This window comes from Dendrobates tinctorius, unplaced genomic scaffold, assembly GCF_039654945.1.
Source record: "Dendrobates tinctorius isolate UK_male_01 unplaced genomic scaffold, ASM3965494v1 ptg000009l, whole genome shotgun sequence".
Lineage (NCBI taxonomy): Eukaryota > Metazoa > Chordata > Amphibia > Anura > Dendrobatidae > Dendrobates > Dendrobates tinctorius.
Window position 1 is genome coordinate 2,753,462 of NW_027361677.1, and position 21,115 is coordinate 2,774,576.

A 21,115-nucleotide genomic window follows, 5' to 3' on the forward strand; every position below is an offset into this window, starting at 1 on the left:
TTTTTGTTTCAAGTGGTGAAAAAAATCCAAAGTTTGTAACAAATAAATAAAAGGGCTTCATTTTTCGAGACTCATGGCGTCTCCATTTTTCATCATCTGGGGCCGGGTGAAGGCTTATTTTTTTGCAGATCTGACATTTTTATTGATACCATTTTGGGATAGATATGAGGATTTGGTCGCCTGTTATTGCATTTTATTGCAATGTTACGGTGACCAAAAAACCTTAATTCTGACGGTTTTTCTATTTTTTTTTTCTCGTTATGAAGTTTACTGATTTAATTTACTTTATATTTTGATTGGACATTTCTTAATGTGGTGATACCAAACGTATTTTTTTTTAACCACTTTCTGAGATCGGGCGTACATTTACGCCAATATGTCGGACTCCCTCCCTTTGATGTGGGCTCCAGCGGTGAACCCACATCTTTGCCGGGACATGTCAGCTGTTTTGAACTGCAATAGCCGTGGGTGGAATCACAATCCACCCATGGCTATTAACCAGTTAAATGCCGCTGTCAAACACTGACAGCGCCATTTAACAAGCACTTCCGGCAATTGCGCCGGAAATACGCACATCGGTGACCCCCGTCACGTGATCGCGGGTCGCCGGTGTGTTGGCATGACAACAGGAGGTCTCCTGGAGACGTCTATGGTTGTCAGTGCCGCCTTGCTGTGAGCGCCACCCAGTGGTCGGCGCTCATAGCAAGTGAGTAAATCTGCTATATAGAGGCGATCTGATAATCTCCTCTATGTAGCAGAGCCGATCGGCGGGTTATGGCAGCTTCTAGTCTCCCATGGAGACTATTGAATCATGCCAAAAGTAAAGAAAAAATTAGTTTTAAAAGTATACAAAAAATAATAGTTCAAATCACCCCCCTTTCAAAATTAAACAATAAAAATAAAATCAAAAATACACATATCGGGTATCGCCGCTTTCAGAATCTCCCAATCTATCAATAAAAAAAGGATTAACCCGATTGCTAAAAGGCATAGCGAGAAAAAAAGTCAAAACGCCAGAATTACGTTTTTTTTTTTGGTCACCGCGACATTGCATTAAATTGCAATAACAGGCGATAAAAAGATCGTATCTGCACCATTAAAAAACATCAGCCCGGCACGCAAAAATTAAGCTCTCACCCAACCCGAGATCACGAAAAATGGAGACGTTACGGGTATCGGAAAATGGCACAATTTTTTTTTTTTTCTTTAACAACAAAGTTTGGAATTTTTTTTTCACCACTTAGATGAAAAAGAACCTAGACATGTTTGGTGTCTATGAAGTTGTAATGACTTGGAAAATCATAATAGCAGGTCAGTTTTAGCATTTAATGAACCTAGTAAGAAAGCCAAACAAAAAACAACTGTGCGATTGCACTTTTTTTTGCAATTTAACCGCACTTGGTATTTTTTTTTTCTGTTTTTGAGTACGTGACATGGTATAACCAATGGTGTCAATAAAAAGTACAACTCGTCCCGCAAAAAACAATCCTTCACACGGCCATATTGACGAAAAATAAAAAAGTTATGGCTCTGGGAAGAAGGGGAGCGAAAAACGAAAACGCATAACCAAAAAAAACTCTGGGGTTAAGGGGTTAATTTTATCTCGAATGGAGCAAAAAGAGGGTGATTGGAACTTTTAGATCTGGAATAACAAGCATCGGGAGCCTTCTGCAGACCTCTGGCTGTGAGGATAACCCATCAGCGCTCAGCGAAGGGCGTGTCTTGTGACATGCTTCTGCAGGGCACGAGTTAAAAGTTGCTGTCAGAGATTGACAGCAGCATTTAACATGTTAACAGCCGTGGGTGTATCGCGATTACATGCACGTGCTGTTAGGGGGCACATTCAGCGCTGGAGCCCACATCAAATACAGGGACACAGCCTATGACTTGCCTATACATCTTACGTCGTGAAGGGGCTAAAGACAATTTGTCACTAGGTTTTTTCTATGTAGTATGAACACGGCTTGATGTGGGTGCAGAGACCCTGATTGCAGCGATCTATCACTTACTGGGCTACTTGCTGCAGTTTTGACTAAATCCCTGTTTTGTCTGCTACAGATCTAGAAGCTCTTTCAATACTGAGCCTTATATCGCCCTGCCCACACTACTGATTGCCAGCTTTCTGCCCTATGCAAAGTATGCACAGAAACCTGCCATTCAGTGGTGGGTGCCGTGTTATACCAGGTGGCATGAGACGCCAGGTCCTGTAGTTATAATCTCCTACAGATAAAACACTGATTTTATTAAAAGAACAACACACAGCCTAGTAAATGATATATCGCTGAAATCAGGGTCTCTGCCCCTACCTCTTGCTGTTCTCAGATTACATAGCAAAAATCTGCTGACAGATCCCCCTTAATGTCATTTTTGGACAGGAGGGTGCAAACAAAGTGTGTTAAAATTGTGTTTGTGTCCCTTTTTTGCGATATACCACTTCTCTCGACATTAGTTAATACATTAGCCCTGTTTATCGCAGGAAGAGTTCATGTTTCCATAATTGAATTCCACTTTTTCTGTCCAGATTATCATTGCTAGTCTGACCTATGTAAAACCAATAATTTATTGTGTTTTTGCCCTAAATAAGGAGGATTGAAAACTAATAGAACATACAATGTGCTTCACCTTGTAGTGTGGGTGATGTAAACCTAAGCCTGCCAGAATTGGAGGACACCGAATACGTAACCTTACTGAGAAAAGCTGGGAAAAAGAGAAAGTTGAGAGTTTCTGAGTTTGAGAGGGAAGTTGATAAAAGACTCACAATGAACAACGGTAGGAATCCTTTATTTATTTATTTTTACTATTCGTTTTACATAAATCACATTTTTTGCAATTATTCCACAACATGCATTTGTCCCCTTGGCTATGTTGATTACTTTAAAGGAGTTTGTCGACCGTAATAACGTTTTGATTATCCACAGGATAGGTGATTGTTGGTGTCCGAGTGCTGCCCCGCTATCTCCGTCCGTTCCATAGACAATGAATGGAGTGGTGGTACTGAATACTTAACCAATACTCCATTCACTCGTGACTCCAGTGTCCTTTTTTACGGGGTTCTGTGGGTCTCCCATTTGTCAAAACCCCCTAGTTGTGTGCATTATTAATAATAAGAATAATAATAATAATAATCTTTATTTTTATATAGCGCCAACATATTCCACAGCGCTTTACAGTGCATTGATAAGTTAGCCATGTGGTCTGAACCCCTTTTGACACACTTGCGAAATCATCCACCTTCAACATCAGGTGCCAGATCCATAAAAGGGAAGTTACCGTAATTGTGAGACGCCCCTTTAAAAGTAAAATTACAACCCTTTTGTGCAGCGTTTGCTTTTGTCACAATTTTTATTTATAAATGATGTAATGAGTCACCACTTGCCCTTCTTCAGTCCTGGTGCAAATTAAAGGTGACAAACTGAGCAGCTGTCCATTGGCAGTGTTCACCATGCTGCTCAGTTTATCACCTTTAATTTTCACCCGGACTAAGGAAGGGCAAGTGGCGACTCTTTTTGTGTATTCAGCCACCTGATTTTTTTTTTTTTTTTTTTTTAATTTTTCTTCTTGGAGAAGTTTAGAGATTTCATAATGTAAGTAAATGGCTGCTTCATACCTTTTCTTGACATACTCTCTTTAAAAGGTGTTTTTTTTTTTTCTCCTAGATAACGACAATGTTTCACTTGATAGTTTTGCCAGCTCATCTTCACGAGCGAACTCTTGTACACTCTCAAGGTAATAATATGTATTAATATGTACGCATGGAGTGCTGTATGCTATGTGTTGGTTGTATTTACTCACAGGCTTCCCACATGTGATATTGGTTTAGGTAGGAGGAGTTTTCAATTACTGCAGCCCTTTACTTCCTCCCTGCTGATGTCCTTTTCAAAAGAGCAGATGGAAATATATAGTTAAAATAACCTGTAAATCTTGCTAGCTGGTAAACTCCAACATCAATGCTGATTCTGGTGGGCAGGGTCTTTGAGGAGGGAAAAAAGTTTTATTTCTCCCCAATTGTAAATGGCAATATGTAAAAACCTAAACATTTTTATAGGGAATCTGTCAGAATTTTTTGTTTTTGCTATTTAATCTTAGAAGAGCACAATATAGGGGTTGAGAGCCGGATTTCGATGATGTCACTTGCTCAGCAGCTTACTGTAGTCTCAATACAATCAGTGTTTATCAGCAGGAGATTATCACTATCTGACTAGGTCTCCTGTGTACTGCAGTCCAGCAAATCTGTGTAACCCCGCCCACACCACTGATAGGCAGCTTGCTGACAATGTACATAGGAAACTGCCAATCAGAGGTGTGGGCGGGGCTATATACAGCTCCACATTCTTGAGCACTGCTAGATGCAGCAGAGAAAACTGAGATTATATCAAAACTACAACAAGCAGCCTAGTAAGTGACATATCACTGGAATCAGGGTCTCAGCCCCGTCATGCAGCTCTCAGATTTTACATAGAAAAATCATGCTGACAGATTCCCTAAATAAAGGCATTGTGGATCCGGTGCAGGTCTAGTTCCTAGCATCCCCAACAAATAGCTGGTTTTGCAAAAGGAACTGTGATCGCCCCCCCCCCCCCCCAAAAAAAAAAATGGAGTTTCCAATATAATGGCCACCATGTGTTAACCCCTTGCGCACTGCACATGTGACGTGGGCTCAGAAACTTAACCTGCTCCATACAGGAGGGGTACTGGCTGTGTTATACAGCCGACACCAGAATCTATCCCCGTAATTTTTCTGTCGATCGTCAGAGTGCTGTTTAAGATGTTATGCTAGCTAGGACCTATAATATTAACCCCTTAATGACAGGAGCTTTTTTCGTTTTTGTTTTTCGCTCCCCTTCTTTCCAGAGCCATAACTTTTTTATTTTTCTGGTAATATGGCCATGTGAGGGCTTATTTTTTGTAGGACGAGTTGTACTTTTGAAAGACACCATTGGTTTTACCATGTCGTGAACTCGAAAACGGGAACAAAAATTCCAAGTGCTGTGAAATTGCAAAGAAAGTGCAATCCCACACTTGTTTTTTCCTTTTCTTTTTTGCTAAGTTCACTAAATGCTAAAACTGACCTGCCATTATGATTCTCCAGGTCATTACAAGTTCATAGACACCAAACATGTCTAGGTTCTCTTTTATCTAAGTGGTGAAATTTTTTTCCAAATTTGCAAAAAAAAAAAAAATGCGCAATTTTCCGATACCCGCAGCGTCTCCATTTTTTGTGATCTGGGGTCGGGTGAGGGCTTATTTTTTATGCCCCAAGCTGACTTTTTAATTTTGCCATTTTTGTGCAGATACGTTCTTTTGATCGCTCGTTATTGCATTTTAATGCAATGTCGCGGCGACTAAAAAAATTTAATTCTGGCGTTTTGCTTTTTTTTTCTCACTACACCGTTTAGCGATCGGGATAACCCTTTTTTTTTTATTGATAGATCGGGCGATTCTGAACGCGGCAATACCAAATATGTGTAGGCTTGATCTATTTTTTTTTTTTATTTTGATTAGGGCGAAAGGCGGGTGATTTAAACATTTGGTTTTTTTTTTGTTTTTTTTTTTACTTTTGGCATGCTTCAATAGTCTTTATAGGAGGCTAGAAGCATGCCACACTTGAGCGGCTCTGCTACATATAGTCGATGCTCAGATCACCTATATGTAGCAGAAATAGAGCATTGCTATGAGCGCCGACAACAGGGCGGTGCTCATTGCATTCTGCCGGCAACAACCATAGAGGTCTCTATGAGACCTCTGGTTGTGACGGCGACGCGTCGCTGACCCCCCATCACGTGACGGGGGTCAGCGATGCACTCATTTCCAGCTGGGCACCGGAAGTTCTAGTTAAATGCCCGCTGTCAGCGTTTGACTGCGGGATTTATCTAGTTAATAGGCGCGGGCGGATCGCAATTCCGCCCGCGCCTATTGAGGGCACGTCAGCTATTTTTAACAGCTGACATGTCGCGGCTTTGAGGTGGGATCACCGCCGGAGCCCAGCTCAAAGCAGGGGAGTCTGACCGATGACGTACTATCCCGTCAGAGGTCGGAAAGGGGTTAAAATAATAAAAATGTAATAAAATTACTTGTAGAAAAAAAAAAATGCATATATAGAAGTTCAGATCACATTCCCCTCTGCTTTCTCCTGGGACGTAAATGGCATAATCTAAAAGAAAAGAAAGATTAACATAAATAAAAAAAACATACGCAGTGGGTACGGAAAGTATTCAGACCCCTTTTAAATTTTTCCGTCTTTGTTTCATTGCAGCCATTTGTTAAATTCAAAAAAGTTGATTTTTTTTTCTCATTAATGTGCACTCTGCACCCCATCTTCACTGAAAAAAAAACAAAATTTTTGCAAATTTATTAAAAAGGAAAAACTGAAATATCACATGGTCATAAGTATTAAGACCCTTTGCTCAATACTGAGTAGAAGCACCTTTTGAGCCAGTACAGCCATGAGTCGTCTTGGGAATGATGCAACAAGTTTTTCACCCCTGGGTTTGGGGATCCTCTGCCATTCTTCCTTGCAGATCCTCTCCAGTTCCGTCAGGTTGGGTGGTGAACGTTGGTGGACAGCCATTTTCAGGTCTCTCCAAAGATGCTCAATTGGGCTCTGGCTGGGCCAGTCAAGAATGGTCACAGAGGTGTTCTGAAGCCACTCCTTTGTTATTTTAGCTGTGTGCCTAGGGTCATTGTCTTGTTGGAAGGTGAATCTTCGGCCAAGTCTGAGGTCCAGAGCACACTGGAAGAGGTTTTCATCCAGGATATCTCTGTACTTGGCCGCATTCATGTTTCCTTCAATTGCAACCAGTCGTCCTGTCCCGGCATCTGAAAAACACCTCCGTAGCATGATGCTGCCACCACCATGCTTCACTGTTGGGATTGTATTGGGCTGGTGATGAGCAGAACCTGGTTCTCTCCTCACATACATTTTTAAATTATCACCAAAATGTTCTGTCTTCGTCTCATTAGACCAGAGAGTTTTATTTCTCATAGTCTGGGAGTCGTTCATGTGTTTTTTAGCAAAACTCTATGCGGGCTTTCATATGTCTGGCACTAAGGAGAGGCTTCCGTCGGGCCACTCCGCTATAAAGGCCCGAGTGGTGGCGGGCTGCAGTGATAATTGACTTTGTGGAACTTTCTCCCAGCTTCCTATTGCATCTGTGGAGCTCAGCCACTGTGATCTTGGGGTTCTTCTTTACCTCTCTCACCAAGGCTCTTCTCCCACGATTGCTCAGTTTGACTGGACGGCCAGGTCTAGGAAGACTTCTGGTAGTCCCAAACTTCTTCAATGTAAGGATTATGGAGGTCACTGTGCTCTTAGGAACCCTGAGTACTGCAGAAATTCTTTGGTAACCTTGGCCAGATCTGTGCCTTTTCACAATTCTGTCTCTGAGCTCCTTCGCCAGTTCCTTTGACCTCATGATTCTCATTTGGTCTGACATGCACTGTGAGCTGTGAGGTCTTATATAGACAGGTGTGTGCCTTTACAAATAAAGTCCTATCAGTTTAATTAAACACAGCTGGACTCCAATGAAGGAGTAGAACCATCTCAAGGCAGATCACAAGGAAATGGACAGCATGTGACTTAAATGAGTGTCTGAGCAAAGGGTCTGAATACTTATGACCATGTGATATTTCAGCTTTTCTTTTTTAATAAATTTGCAAAAATTTCTACAGTTATTTTTTTTTTTTCAGTCAAGATGGGGTGCAGAGTGTACATTAATGAGAAAACAATGAACTTTTTTGAATTTACCAAATAGCTGCAATGAAACAAAGCGTGAAAAATTTAAAGGGGTCGGAATACTTTTCGTACCCACTGTAGACCTAAGTGTCCGAACTGATAGGATATTATGCATCTCCCATATTTTGAACCCCAAAACAAAAAAAAAAATCAAAATGGCAGAATTGTTGTTGTTTTGTCACTTTGACTTACTCCCTCTCAACCTCCCACATAAAAACAATTAGACAGTCTTATTGAACTAGAAATGGTACCAATAAAAAGTATTGCTCTTACTGTAAAAATGTAACCCTTTGTAATTTATTAATTTCAGGCCATTTGAGACTAAACTGGATAATTCGGGCGTACCAGAAACCACTTTCAGGAAAGTTTTAGAGCGCCGACCCAACAAAGTGTGCCTGCTGTCCGTAGATGACTTTGAGCAAGGGGTAGACGACAAGTACCAGCTATTAAAAGGTGACTTCCGGTGCAAACTTGTTATATCATATAAGCTCATCAGATGAAATGATATGCTGGGATTTTATTATCAGTGGGGGGTCCGACCTCTAGGACCCTCACTGAGACTGAAAGGGCTGCAGTGCCGTTGTAGCGCGGAATCTTCTTCACTGTTTTTCCCTGCACATCGACAATGTCAACAGGTTTAGCCATCAGTCTGATGTTTATGATGGGCCTGGCTTATGATGATCAGGGGAGATTTGGATCGCACCTATCCGATTTCAGACTGCCAAAGTCTTTTTTTTTTTTTTTTTTTTTTAATATATCTCCCAGAGATAAGACCTTAGCAGAGATGTCTGTCAGTAACTTTCTAATAGAAAGCATAGACTTGGACCAACAAGCGCTCCTATGCATAGAATGGATAGCGGTCAGCCGAACCAACATTCATCCGACAGCCATCTGATGTGTATGGCAGGACTGTGGAGTTGGTAAGCCAAACCTCCAACTCAGACTCCTTAATTTCCATGACACCGACTCCATGACTCAGACTCTCTCATACATGACTCATGTTTACGTTTAAGTGATAAATTTACTGTAGTAAAATGGTAGCATCAGGCTTTTAATCATTATTATGGTACAATAATCAAGCCATTTAGATAGAACATAAAATATATTTCTTTATCGATTCATTGGGGGACACAGGTATCCACGGGTGTATGCTGCTGTCGCTAGGAGGCTGATAATATGCAAAAAAGGAAGAAAAAAAAATAGCTCCTCCTCAGCAGTATACACCCACCGACAGGCACAAGGCAACTCAGTTTAAGCTTAGTGTCTGTAGGAGGCGGACTTGGATCTAACCACCAGATACGCATTTTTTTTCTTTTACAGGTTCCTTGTGTGTTTTCTCCTTCGTCTCATTGGGGGACACAGAGACTGTGGGTGTGTGCTTCTGCCGTCTGGAGGCCGACACTAAGTGTACAAAAAAAGAGTTAGCTCCTCCTCCGCCGCATACACCCTCGCCCCTAGGCCGGGCGTAACTCAGTTTTTGCTTAGTGTCTGATGGAGGCACACGCAGTCTGGAGCTCCAGACTAGATTTTTTTTTTTTTTTTTTTTTTTTCTTTTCCCTTTTTTCTATGAAGATAAGACAGGGGCGACGGATCCTATAGAGAGGATCCGATCTCCCCAAATCATCAACGGGCGACCACGTGTGAGTAACCCTCCACGTGTCCTCTCCCGCACCGAGGGACACATCTGGGACTTTTTGCCAGACAACTATTTTTTTTTTTTTTTTTTTTAAAGAGGGGCAACGTGTCCTGATAAGAGGATTCGGTTTCCCCATAACTTCATCAGGCGAGCACGTGTGAGCAGAACCAGGGGTCAGCCTCCACGTTGTTCCTCTCCTACAACAACAATGTATGGAGGCCCCTTCCACCCCTTGGTAGTGAGTCCAGGGGCTGAATTGGAGGCGCAGGTGAGCCGATCTAGTTTGTGGACGTGGCGAGTACAGGGGGAAGAAGCCGGTACCAGAAGTCCCCCCCCCCCCCCCCCCTGCCGGGGATGGAGCCCACGGCGGATGGCCCTGCTCACCTTTAATATTTGGGGGATCCGCTCCTGGAGCGCACCGCAAGTTTGCCCCGGTGTGTAACGGTAGCCAGAGTGGCGTTGCAACCGGACGCCGCACACCGCGTGTACCGGAGTGCGGCCGGAAGCCCGACGGCGGCCGCGGCCCCGCTGCAGGAGGAGGTCCGTGACTATCGCGCGAGGCCGCGCGCCGACTTCCGGTGGTAGCCGGAAGTCCCGCCCACTGACGTCGGGGAGACGCGCTGTATAGGAGCAGGAGGCCTGGGGGTCAAGGGGTGGAAAACGGCGGGCGCACAGGTCCCGGAGAGGAGACTTCCGCCCTACCACCTCGCGTCCACGCATCCGGAGCTTCCCGGGGTACTTCAAACAGGAGTGGGACCCTGCCGGTGGGTGAGTGTAACTCCGTTTGGAGAACCGCACTGGTTGTCAGGGAAGGGGTTACCCTCCTCCTCCTTCTATCCTGCCTTCAGCCTGTGCAAGTATGTCTGCCAAAGGGAAAGCTCACTCTTTCCTTTACGCGGTTTGCGTGTCCTGTGGGGTCAGGCTGCCAAAGGCACAGGCGGGTAAATATTGTGAAGCCTGCGAGTCGGAGCGCGCCCAGGAGCCCCCCACTGTTTCTGAACCCAGGGGTCAGGACCCCCCGGAATGGGCGGTGTCCTTATCGCATTCTATGCTGTCCCTCACAAGGGCAATTGAATCCCTTCAAGGCCCGGGCAGGAACAAGGATGGTGGTCTGCCAGCGGAAGAGAGCTCGTCCTCGTCTCAGGACCCTCCAACCATTAGAGGTCGCTCCAGTACCAGGCAAGCTCATATCAAAAGGGCTCGTTCCCCGTCGGCCGGGCCCTCCGGGGCTTCGGCGGCGGGTATTAGGGCATCCCGTTCCCCGTCGCTGAGCTCAGGGAGCGATCAGGATGAAGGAGAGGAGGAGGAGGCCTGGAATCTAGAAAGCCTGGGGTTCCAGGACTCGGTGGACAGTCTCATTGAGGCAGTCAACCAGACATTAGAGATCGAGGACGAGGTGCCCACAGCCTCAGGTCACAAGGTCTCTTTCAAGAAATCCAGGCGACCACATAGAAGGTTTGCCACGCATCCGGAGTTTGAGGAGCTAGTCCAGAAACATGCAAAAAGCGCTGCAAGCAAAGTATCCGTTTCCTCCTGAGCTCCATAAGGGTTGGGTAGAGTCGCCAGTAGTGGACCCACCGGTATCACGTTTAGCATCAAGATCGCTATTGTCGATACCCAGTGTTTCTTCTATAAAGGACCCAACTGATCGCCTCATGGACGGGCTTGCCCGCTCGGTATATGAGGCAGCAGGGTCGGCTCTGGCCCCCTCCTTTGCGGCAACTTGGGTGGCTAAAGCCATGGTTTCGTGGGGGGACGCTCTGTATAAGGCCCTCCAAGACAGGGATCTGCCCGCGGAGGTCTTGGAGGTGGCAAATCAGATATCAGGAGCGAGTGATTATCTTGTCAGCGCTTCACTGGACGCGGCCGAGTGTTCGGCTGTTGCGGCAGCGAATGCGATCGCCATTAGGCGTGCATTATGGCTGAGGCTGTGGAAAGCGGATTCTATCTCTAAAAAATCCTTAACCTCATTGCCTTTTCAGGGCAATTGGCTGTTCGGTGAGAAGCTGGACAAGCTTATCTCAGAAGCCACAGGGGGGAAAAGTAGTTTCCTCCCGCAGCAGAGAAGTTGCCCGGCATTCAGGCAAACGCAGAGGCGTTTTCGACCCTTTCGTAGCCCCTGGGGGGGGACTTCGGCCAGGGCATACTCCTCCGCAAACGATGGCCAGAGTAGGGAAAAGCAAGCCTCTTACAGGGCCAATCCGCTGGGTAGAGGCCGAGGCCGTTTGCCCAGAGCGAGGGGGGCCAGGTCCCAAAAACCTCCAGCTAAATGACTGGAGGCGCTCCGTACCTACGGACGACAGAGTGGGCGGACGCCTACTAGGGTTCAGCCACGTTTGGGTCGCAGTGGCACGCGACACTTGGGTGGCAGAACTAATATCGTCCGGGTACAAGATAGAGTTTGTCGGACGGCCACCACAGCGATTCTTCCGTTCCCGACTTTCCAAGACAGATTCGCAGGCGGAGAGTTTGTTACAGGCTATAATGACGCTACAGCGCAAAGGGGTCATCGCCCCAGTGCCGCAGGGCGAAGAGTCGCAGGGGTTTTACTCCAATCTGTTTTCGGTCCCCAAAAAAGACGGGACTGTGAGGCCAGTACTGGATCTAAAGATCCTGAACAGATTCATCAGGGTCAGGCGATTCCGGATGGAGTCCCTCCGCTCGATCATTGCAGCAATGGATCCAGGGGAATTCCTGGCCTCGATCGATGTGCAGGATGCATATCTGCATATTCCGATATTTCCCCCACACCAGAGGTTCCTGCGTTTTGCGATCGGAGGACGTCATTTCCAATTTGTGGCTCTGCCCTTCGGCTTAGCCACTGCCCCCAGAGTCTTTACAAAGATAATGGCGGTGGTTATGGCCATCCTGCATGCACGGGGCATAACGGTGTTACCTTACCTGGACGACCTTTTGGTAAAGGGGCCGTCGTTTCAGGAGTGCCAGGACAATGTCAGTATCACTCTGGATACCCTGGCCCGTCTGGGCTGGTTGATCAATCGGAGCAAGTCGTCTTTGGTTCCAGCCCAAAGAATCGTGTTCCTAGGCATGATTTTCGACACCTCCCGGGGGCTGGTGATCCTCCCTCAGGACAAGGCGCAAAAAATCAAGCAAGGGGTACGGAACCTTCTACAGCCGGGCACCAGATCCATCCGGTACGGCATGAGTGTGTTGGGCAGAATGGTGGCGGCGATGGAAGCAATCCCGTTTGCCCAGTTCCATCTCCGTCCGCTTCAGCATGCGCTCTTGACAGCATGGGACCGGAGGCTGCTGTCTCTCAGTCATCGGTGCAAGTTGTCTCCGCTGGTACGAGGTTCACTCCGGTGGTGGACTCGCGACTCGTCTCTGGTCCAGGGGAAACCCTTTCCCCCGGAACAATGGTTGGTGGTGACGACCGATGCAAGCCTGCAAGGTTGGGGAGCAGTTTTCCAGAGTCACATAGCCCAGGGGCGGTGGTCCGTTCAGGAGATAGTTCTCCCGATCAACATTCTGGAGATACGGGCAATACGATTGGCCCTCCAACATTTCCAGTGTTTCCTGAGACACCGGCCGGTGCGCATCCAGTCGGACAATGCTACAGCAGTAGCATATGTCAACCATCAAGGGGGCACGCGCAGCCAGGCAGCCATGCGCGAGGTCGGACTGGTACTGCGTTGGGCAGAGAAGAACCGCGTGGTAATTTCAGCGGTGCACATTCCAGGAGTCGAAAACTGGGCGGCAGATTTTCTCAGCCGACAGGGGGTCGCGGCAGGGGAATGGTCCCTGCACCCCGAGATCTTTCAGCAGATCTGCCAACGGTGGGGGACACCAGACGTGGACCTTATGGCATCCAGAGAGAATGCCAAAGTACAAAGGTTTGTCGCTCGATCCCTCGATCCGCAGGCAATCGCAGCAGACGCTCTGGTGCTCCCGTGGAGCCAGTTTCGTCTCCCGTACTTGTTCCCCCCGCTGCCGCTGCTTCCAAGAGTTATCAGGAAAATAAGGAGAGAGAAGGTTCCAGCAATTCTGCTGGCCCCAGACTGGCCCCGGCGGGCCTGGTATGCAGATCTGGTCCAACTAGTGGTGGACGTACCCTGGCGTCTTCCAGATCGGCCGGACTTACTGTCCCAAGGGCCGATCTGCCATCCGAACTTAGGGGCCCTGTGTTTGACGGCGTGGCCATTGAATCTTGGCTGTTAACACAGGCAGGATTCAGGCGCGATGTGGCGGCCACGATGGTAAGTGCCCGAAAGCCTTCCTCGGCGAGAGTATATCATCGAACTTGGGAAGTTTTTTTCCGTTGGTGTAGGGATCGTGAAGTGGCTCCTCTGGTTTTTTCGATCCCCAACGTACTGGCTTTTCTACAGGCAGGGCTGGACGCAGGGTTGGCTCCGAGTTCGCTCCGAACGCAAATCTCGGCCCTGTCGGTGCTTTTCCAACGAAAAGTCGCTTCCGTCTGGCAGGTTAGGACGTTTATGCAGGGGGTCGCACATTTAGTACCCCCCTATAAGGCGCCGACGGAATCATGGGACCTGAACTTGGTGCTCAGGGCCCTTCAGGAGGCTCCTTTCGAACCATTGCAAGAGGTCTCCTTACCTTACCTGTCCAGAAAGGTCGTTTTTCTAGTAGCTATAACGTCTATTAGGCGGGTTTCGGAATTGGCGGCCTTATCTTGTAAACCGCCGTTCCTGACCTTTTATAAAGATAAGGTAGTTTTAAGGCCAGCTCCCCCCTTCTTGCCGAAGGTTGTGTCTGCATTTCATATCAACGAAGACATTGTCTTACCCTCGTTTTGCCCGGCACCGGTGCACAGGGTAGAGAAGGCTTTGCACACCCTGGATCTGGTAAGAGCTCTTAGAAGGTATGTGACAAGGACAGCGCCATTCCGCCAGACAGACTCTCTATTCGTGGTTCCAGAGGGGCGGCGGAAGGGGCTCGCTGCGTCCAGAGCGACTTTGGCCAGATGGGTTCGCCTGACGGTCCAAGAAGCTTATCAAATCAGTGGCACGCCGGTTCCGGCAGGGATCAAGGCTCACTCGGCACGGGCAGTGGGTGCCTCATGGGCACTGCGACACCAGGCTTCAGCGGAGCAGGTATGCAAAGCAGCTACCTGGTCCAGTTTGCATACGTTTGTCAAACATTATAACGTACATACCCAGGCATCCTCGGATGCAAGCCTGGGAAGAAAGATTCTCCAGGCAGCAGTTGCGCACCTCTAATCAGGGGCGCAAATTAGCATGGATTGGGTGAGCTAAGATCCCGCCCAGAGGACTGCTTTAGAACGTCCCACAGTCTCTGTGTCCCCCAATGAGACGAAGGAGAAACATGGATTTTTGTGAGTACTCACCGTAAAATCCTTTTCTCCGAGACGCTCATTGGGGGACACAGCACCCACCCTATCAGCCAGTTGGCATTTACTTATTTTGAGTTATACAAATCCTTGTACAAAGTTTAGGGTGGCCCCCTTTTTCAGACATATAGTTTCTTGCCTGAGTTTAAGGCGCGTTCTCCTACTGCTTATGCACTAAACTGAGTTACGCCCGGCCTAGGGGCGAGGGTGTATGCGGCGGAGGAGGAGCTAACTCTTTTTTTGTACACTTAGTGTCGGCCTCCAGACGGCAGAAGCACACACCCACAGTCTCTGTGTCCCCCAATGAGCGTCTCGGAGAAAAGGATTTTACGGTGAGTACTCACAAAAATCCATGTTTTTTTTTTTTAATCTTTTCCCCTTTGTTTTTTCAGGTTAATCATTTAGGGTAACAGGGTGTACTTTCTCACCCTGTTTTCCCACAATTATGCGACCGAGAGCAGTGCGGTGTCACCCACATCGCCCACTCTCTGACCTGCAGGCAGGACTTTGTCTCCTGTCACCCTTATGGGTGTTTCAGGGTGACTCTCTGTGGCCAGTCCTTGCCTTTTTCCCCACCTCACCCCTCTCCTCGGAGAGGGATTGGAGGAAGACAGTGGTCACCAGCGGTGGCCTCCCCCCTTCTAGCAAGGGGTTGATGCCGTCTTCTGCACCGTCTTTGTTTCCACGGCCCTCTCTCTCACGAGGGCTCCTGATGCAATCCTCATCTCTGAAGAGGAGTCGGAGACACTTGGCAGGTATGTATGTCCCCTCCGTCACCCTTCAGCAGCACATGTCTCCCTCCCTTGGCAAGTCTCTTCCCCCGTACAACCCCAGCCACTTCAGTTCCAGGATTCCCCATAGGACTCACCACTTTCGCCGCACATTTGAAATTCGTGCCTTTTTTCTCTGAGCGTGCGTTCCCCAGCCGACATTTTACAAGCCTTTTTCCTGCTCTCCGGCCATTCTCTGTGCCGGACATGCCCACTCCGGCCTGTCAGTCTATCAGCTTGCAGCTTTCATTTTCAGCTGCCGGTCACGCCCCCCGCTCTGCGCGCTTAGTCTAGGCGCCTGCACTCCGCCCATTCTCCATGCTGGACATGCCCCCTTTGGCGTGTCAGCCTATCAGCCTGCAGCTTTCTTTTTTCCTTCATCCTGTACTCGTCTCCTGGCTGGCCATCCAATTACAGGGGCGCTTTCACTTTGTACCAGCCGGCAGTCCCCCTACCTGGCCACGCCCTCCTCAGTGGATGGCCAATCAGCCCCTGGCTGCTCTGCACCTTAGCCCTGCCTACCGCTTTCATCAGCTCGTCGCGTGGCCAGCATCTGTCTTGAACCCTGTACTTCCACAGCGTCTTCAGTGAACTTCCATCTTCACCTCACTGGGGGACACAGCTAACCTGCGCTCTGCAGCTGCCTTACCGCTGGTATCTAGTAGGCTCTGACCTCCCCCACTCCCTGGCTGCTGTACTATTATATAGCACTCCTCTGCAGTTTAGCCTTCACTTTATAGCATCCTGCTGCAGTATAGCCTTCACTTTATAGCATCCTGCTGCAGTTTTGCTCAGGCTCTACTTGTGCCCAACCCTGCAAGGGCTCCTTATCCTAAACCTGTGATTCATTACGCTTACGCCCACTGTAAGAGAAAGTGGCCGTCTTCCTTCTGTCCGTCCTGCGGTCCTGCCACCATGTCTTTTTTTTTAAATCAAATATTTTTTATTAAGGCATATATATAAAATGTAGTACAGTCTGACAACTCCAGACATATACCAAGATAACAAAGCCGATTAATACATTTTCTTTTAACATGAACTAGCCCCTTTATCCAATAACCAACCCCTCCTCTCCCTCCCCACCTCCCCCCCAACCCCATTCCCATATCCTTCATTATCAAGCTAATACATCACCTCTTGATAAATTTAAACACAGTTTTACATAGGCTGAGCCGCACAAGTACGATTCCTACTGATGCAATTAACTGACTCCTAACCTACTCTGCAACAGCTCAACAGACGCCACACTCGGACAGTCCATCCATCCTCCCCACACATCTTCAAATTTTGTATGTTGACCCCTCTTGACATATATATTCCTTTCCATTAGAACAATAAAGTTTATTTTATTCACAAACTCTTTCCTCGTTGGTGGTTTCTTAACTAACCAATGCATCGCAATAAGCTTCCTAGCGGCATAAAGCAATCTTGCAATAGTCAATTTCCCAAATTCGTACATGGCAATATCTTCCATGCAACCCAAAAGGCAAGTCAGCATGTCTCGTACAACATTTACCCCCGTCACTTCTTGGATCAGATTGAGCACCTTCACCCAAAAGGGCTGAAGACGAGAACACGACCACATCATGTGTAAAAGATCGGCTCCTTCCTCAGAACACCTTGGACATTTTGAATCTCTTCTCAATCCTGCCTTCATCATCCATAGTGGGGTCCTATATACTCTATAGACTAAATATATCTGTGACACCCTTCTAGCTTCACTCTTAGAAACCTTGGGAATATATTGTAATATGGACTCCCACTGAGACTCCGACAAAGGACCCAAATCTGCTATCCATTTTCCCCTCACCGTTAACGGATGTTTCAGTAAAAAAGTGTCCAACAGGCCCCTATACATCAAGGTAATGAACGCCCTCGTATCTCTCCGAGGTCTTATGAGATTCAACAAACTGACTGCAAAACTACACGTGACACCTCGTTCTGTTTATTTAGGGCATGTCTCAGCTGTAGATACTGGAAAAACATCTTCTGGCTCAAAGGAAACTCATTCCTCAGTGTTTGAAACGTCTTAATAACACCACCATCAAGCAACTGAGACACGAACCAAATGCCAATACACCTCCACTGACCAAACCCCGGCAGTATCATGAGCTCCATCATTCTAGGGTCAAACCAAATTGATGCATATCGAGTAAATTCTGTCACCCCCTCCACTGTTTAATTTTCTGCCAAATTTTCCCTATCATAACAGTCTAAATCTACCTGCTTCCAGACTAGCTAACAATGGACCCTTCCCCACTACAAATTCAGTGACTTCCAGTTGATGTGTTTTGGCTAGATTCTCCCCAGCCCACCATGTGTTGACATTGAGACGCTATATAGTATATCCAAGGGTTAGGGACCGCCAAACCACCCCCATCCTTAGATCTCTGCAGATGTTCTAATTTGATGCATGCCTGTCCACCCTTCCAAATTAAATCCCTAAACAGAGTATTCTATAGAATTTTCTTTACGCCAACCACACTTGAGCATTATGCAGTATATAGAAGAGTTGAGGCATAAGTATCATTTTGATCAGATTAACTCTACCTGCCACCGACAAAAATAGTTTTTTCCAAGCCCCAATCATCTGTTGAAATTTTCCAAGCAAAGGAGTCAGGTTGAGCCGCACATAATCCTCTATCGTAGCCGAAACTACAATACCCAACTATTTGAACTCAGTACCCACCCGTAGGGGAATCGCCGGATTCACTGTCAGGGGAGCCGCCACGTCCAAGGGTAGCAACACAGACTTATCCCAGTTAATAGTACCGAGAGAGCCCCAAATTTAGTAATACTTTGCATAGCCACCCTCAAAGACTCCTGCGCATCCTCCAGAAATAGCAATACATCATCCGCATACAGGGCTATCTTCTCTTCGTGCTTTCCATATCTATATCCCTTTATACCCCTATCCCCTCGTATCGCCGCCAGAGGCTCTATAGCAATCGCAAACAGTGGAGGAGACAAAGGGCACCCTGCCACCATGTCTGCCCCACTGGAGCACTCCAACACCCGGGATGAGAGCACACCCCTACCTCCGGAGTGGGCTTTTGCTATGTCTCAGTCGGTCTCTGACCTGACCAAAGTATCCCTGGTCCAGGTTCTGGAACGTCTTCCACAGCTATTTGCTGCCTCTAGTGCTCCGAACGCCTCCCACGGGGATTCGCACGCACCTGACCACGACCTTCACAGGGACAGATCGGGCAAAAGATCTAGGAAGCGGACTGTCTTGCTCCTTATCCAGTTCACCGGGCTCCTCAGCAGCGTCTAGGATGCCCCTCTCTAACCATTCCCCCTCCTCGGAGGTGGACGTTGGGTCGGATGCGGTTTCTCTGTCTGAGTCTGACGCAGACCAGGCTTCCAGGACACAGGACATGGAGGATAGCCTTATCTCGACTATTATTCAAACCCTCGAACTAAAAGAGGAAGAGGCGCTTGTTCAGGACGTCTCAGTTTCATTCAAACGGGTTAAATATCCTTCCAGGATTTTTCTCAATCACAAGGAGTTTGAGGCTACTACTTCCAGGCATTTTGAAAATCCCGGAAAACGTTTTCCGGGAAGGAAACAACTGGACATTCTATATGCATTTAGACCAGATCTTGTCAACAAATGGTCAGAATCCCCTAAGGTGGATCTGCCGGTCTCCCGCGTGTCCTCTAAAACAGTCCTGTCCATACCTGATGCGGCGTCTCTCAAGGATGCTACGGACAGGCAAATTGAGTCTTTGACCAAATCGGCCTTTGAGGCGACTCGTACTTCCCTCTGCCCCAGTTTCGCCTCCACTTGGGTAGCGAAATCCATCTCTGCCTGGGCCAAAATGCTTCGCCAAGGCATCGTAGCGGCAGCTCCTCTAGATGAGCTGGCAGATTTAGCAGACCAGATTGCTCACGCGGGTAAATATCTTCTGAATGCCTCCTTGGATGTGGCCGCCTGCTCTGCCAGAGCAAGCAGTAACTTCATCGCCATTCGCTGCATCCTTTGGTTGAAGGCGTGGAACGCAGACCCAAATTCTAAAAACTCACTAATCAACCTACCATTCCAGGGCTCGAGGCTCTTTGGGTCCAAGCTGGACCCGATAATTTTGGACGCTACCGGAGGGAAGAGCACCTCTCTACCCCAGTCAAGGCCAAAACGTCCCTTCAATAGAAAGGGACCACTACCTTTTCGCTCCTTTCGACCTTTCTCCTCTTCAGGTGTCTCCTCCCAGTAGGACCATTCTTCCGCACTAGGGGAGAAGAGGAAACCATCCTTCAAGCCAGCCCCTCACTGGAGGCCTAAGGGCCGCTCCTCAAAGCCCTCTGGGTCCCGCAATCACAGGTTCTCCTCTAAATGATGCGTCACCCCCACCTGGAAGTCTTTGGGAGGCTGACTTTTCAGGGATGCATGGTTGTCGGTGGTCGACGCCTGGGTCAGAGAGATCGTTATATCCGGCTGCAAGATTGACTACCCCCCCAAAGGAAGATGTTTATTCTTGTCCCGCCCTCCAAAACAGCCGTCTCAAGTCCCAGGGGTTCTCCAGGCCGTCTCTTCCCTTCTAAACACAGGAGTATTCATACCCATTCCTTGGAACGAATGGTTTGCGGGATTCTACTCCAACTTTTTCGTAGTCCCGAAAAAAGACGGTTCACTCCGCCCGATCCTGGACCTCAAGCAGTTGAATCGCCTCATTCGGATCTGCCACTTCAGGTTGGAGTCCTTATACTCGGTGATCGCCTCCATGGAACCGGGGGAGTTTCTTTGCTCTGTAGACATTCAGGATGCTTATCTTCACATTCCTGTTTGTGTGCAGCATCAGAGGTTCCTTCGGTTCGCGATCCAGGAAGAGCATTATCAGTTCACAGCTCTTCCTTCGGCTTGGCATCCACCCCCAGGGTCTTAACGAAGGTCATGACAGCGGTCATGGCCATCCTTCGCTCCAAGGGGAATGTCATAATCCCTTATCTGGACAATCTTCTAATCAAGGGGCCGTCTCACTGAGACTACGGTCAGAGCTTCCAGGTCATTCTGGACACTCTGGTCCGTCTCGGCTAGATAATCAGCAAAGAGAAATCTTCTCTGATCCCAACTCAGCTTCTGATATTCCTGGGCAAGGAGTTCGACACGATCCGAGCTTGAGTCTTCTTCCAAAGGACAAGTTCTCATCCCTCTGCCAAGGAATCAGATCCCTAAAGCGCCCAGTCCTTCTCCCCCTTCGGTTCTTCATGAGAGTCCTGGGGAAGATGATCGCCCCCATGGAAGCTGTGCCTTATGCCCAGTTCCACACCCCCTCTCTCCAGGTGGCCCTCCTGTTTACCTGGGACAAAATAACAGTCTACCTGGATCGAACGGAACTTCTATCTCTCAAGGTGAGGCAGTCCCTGACTTGGTGGACATTATCCTTCTCAGTCCTGCTCGGGAGGTCCTTTCTCCCTCTCCGGTGGCAGATCATCACCACTGACGCCAGTCTCCTCGGATGGGGGGCGGTCTTCCTTCATCACACAGCGCGGGGTCGCTGGAACGTTCAGGAAGCCCCCTTCCCCATCAATTTCTTGGAGATCAGGTCAATCCTTGCCCTCCTCCGCTGGCAGTCCCTTCTCGCACACAAAGCCAGTCCGCATTCAGTCGGACAACGCCACGGCCGTGGCTTACATAAACCACCAAGGCG

General features: G+C 48.0%; 1 protein-coding gene across 2 annotated transcripts in view; it reads left to right on the forward strand.

Annotated features, from left to right (window-relative positions):
• CENPT (centromere protein T) overlaps window positions 1-21,115 on the forward strand; it is an 82,275-nt gene that overhangs the window by 40,098 nt on the left and 21,062 nt on the right. For both annotated transcript variants that reach the window (XM_073581729.1, XM_073581738.1), the window contains exons 6-8: window positions 2,630-2,769; window positions 3,657-3,726; window positions 8,043-8,185. In XM_073581729.1, coding sequence (XP_073437830.1) covers window positions 2,630-2,769; window positions 3,657-3,726; window positions 8,043-8,185 — 353 coding nt within the window. The remainder of the gene's footprint in view (window positions 1-2,629; window positions 2,770-3,656; window positions 3,727-8,042; window positions 8,186-21,115) is intronic.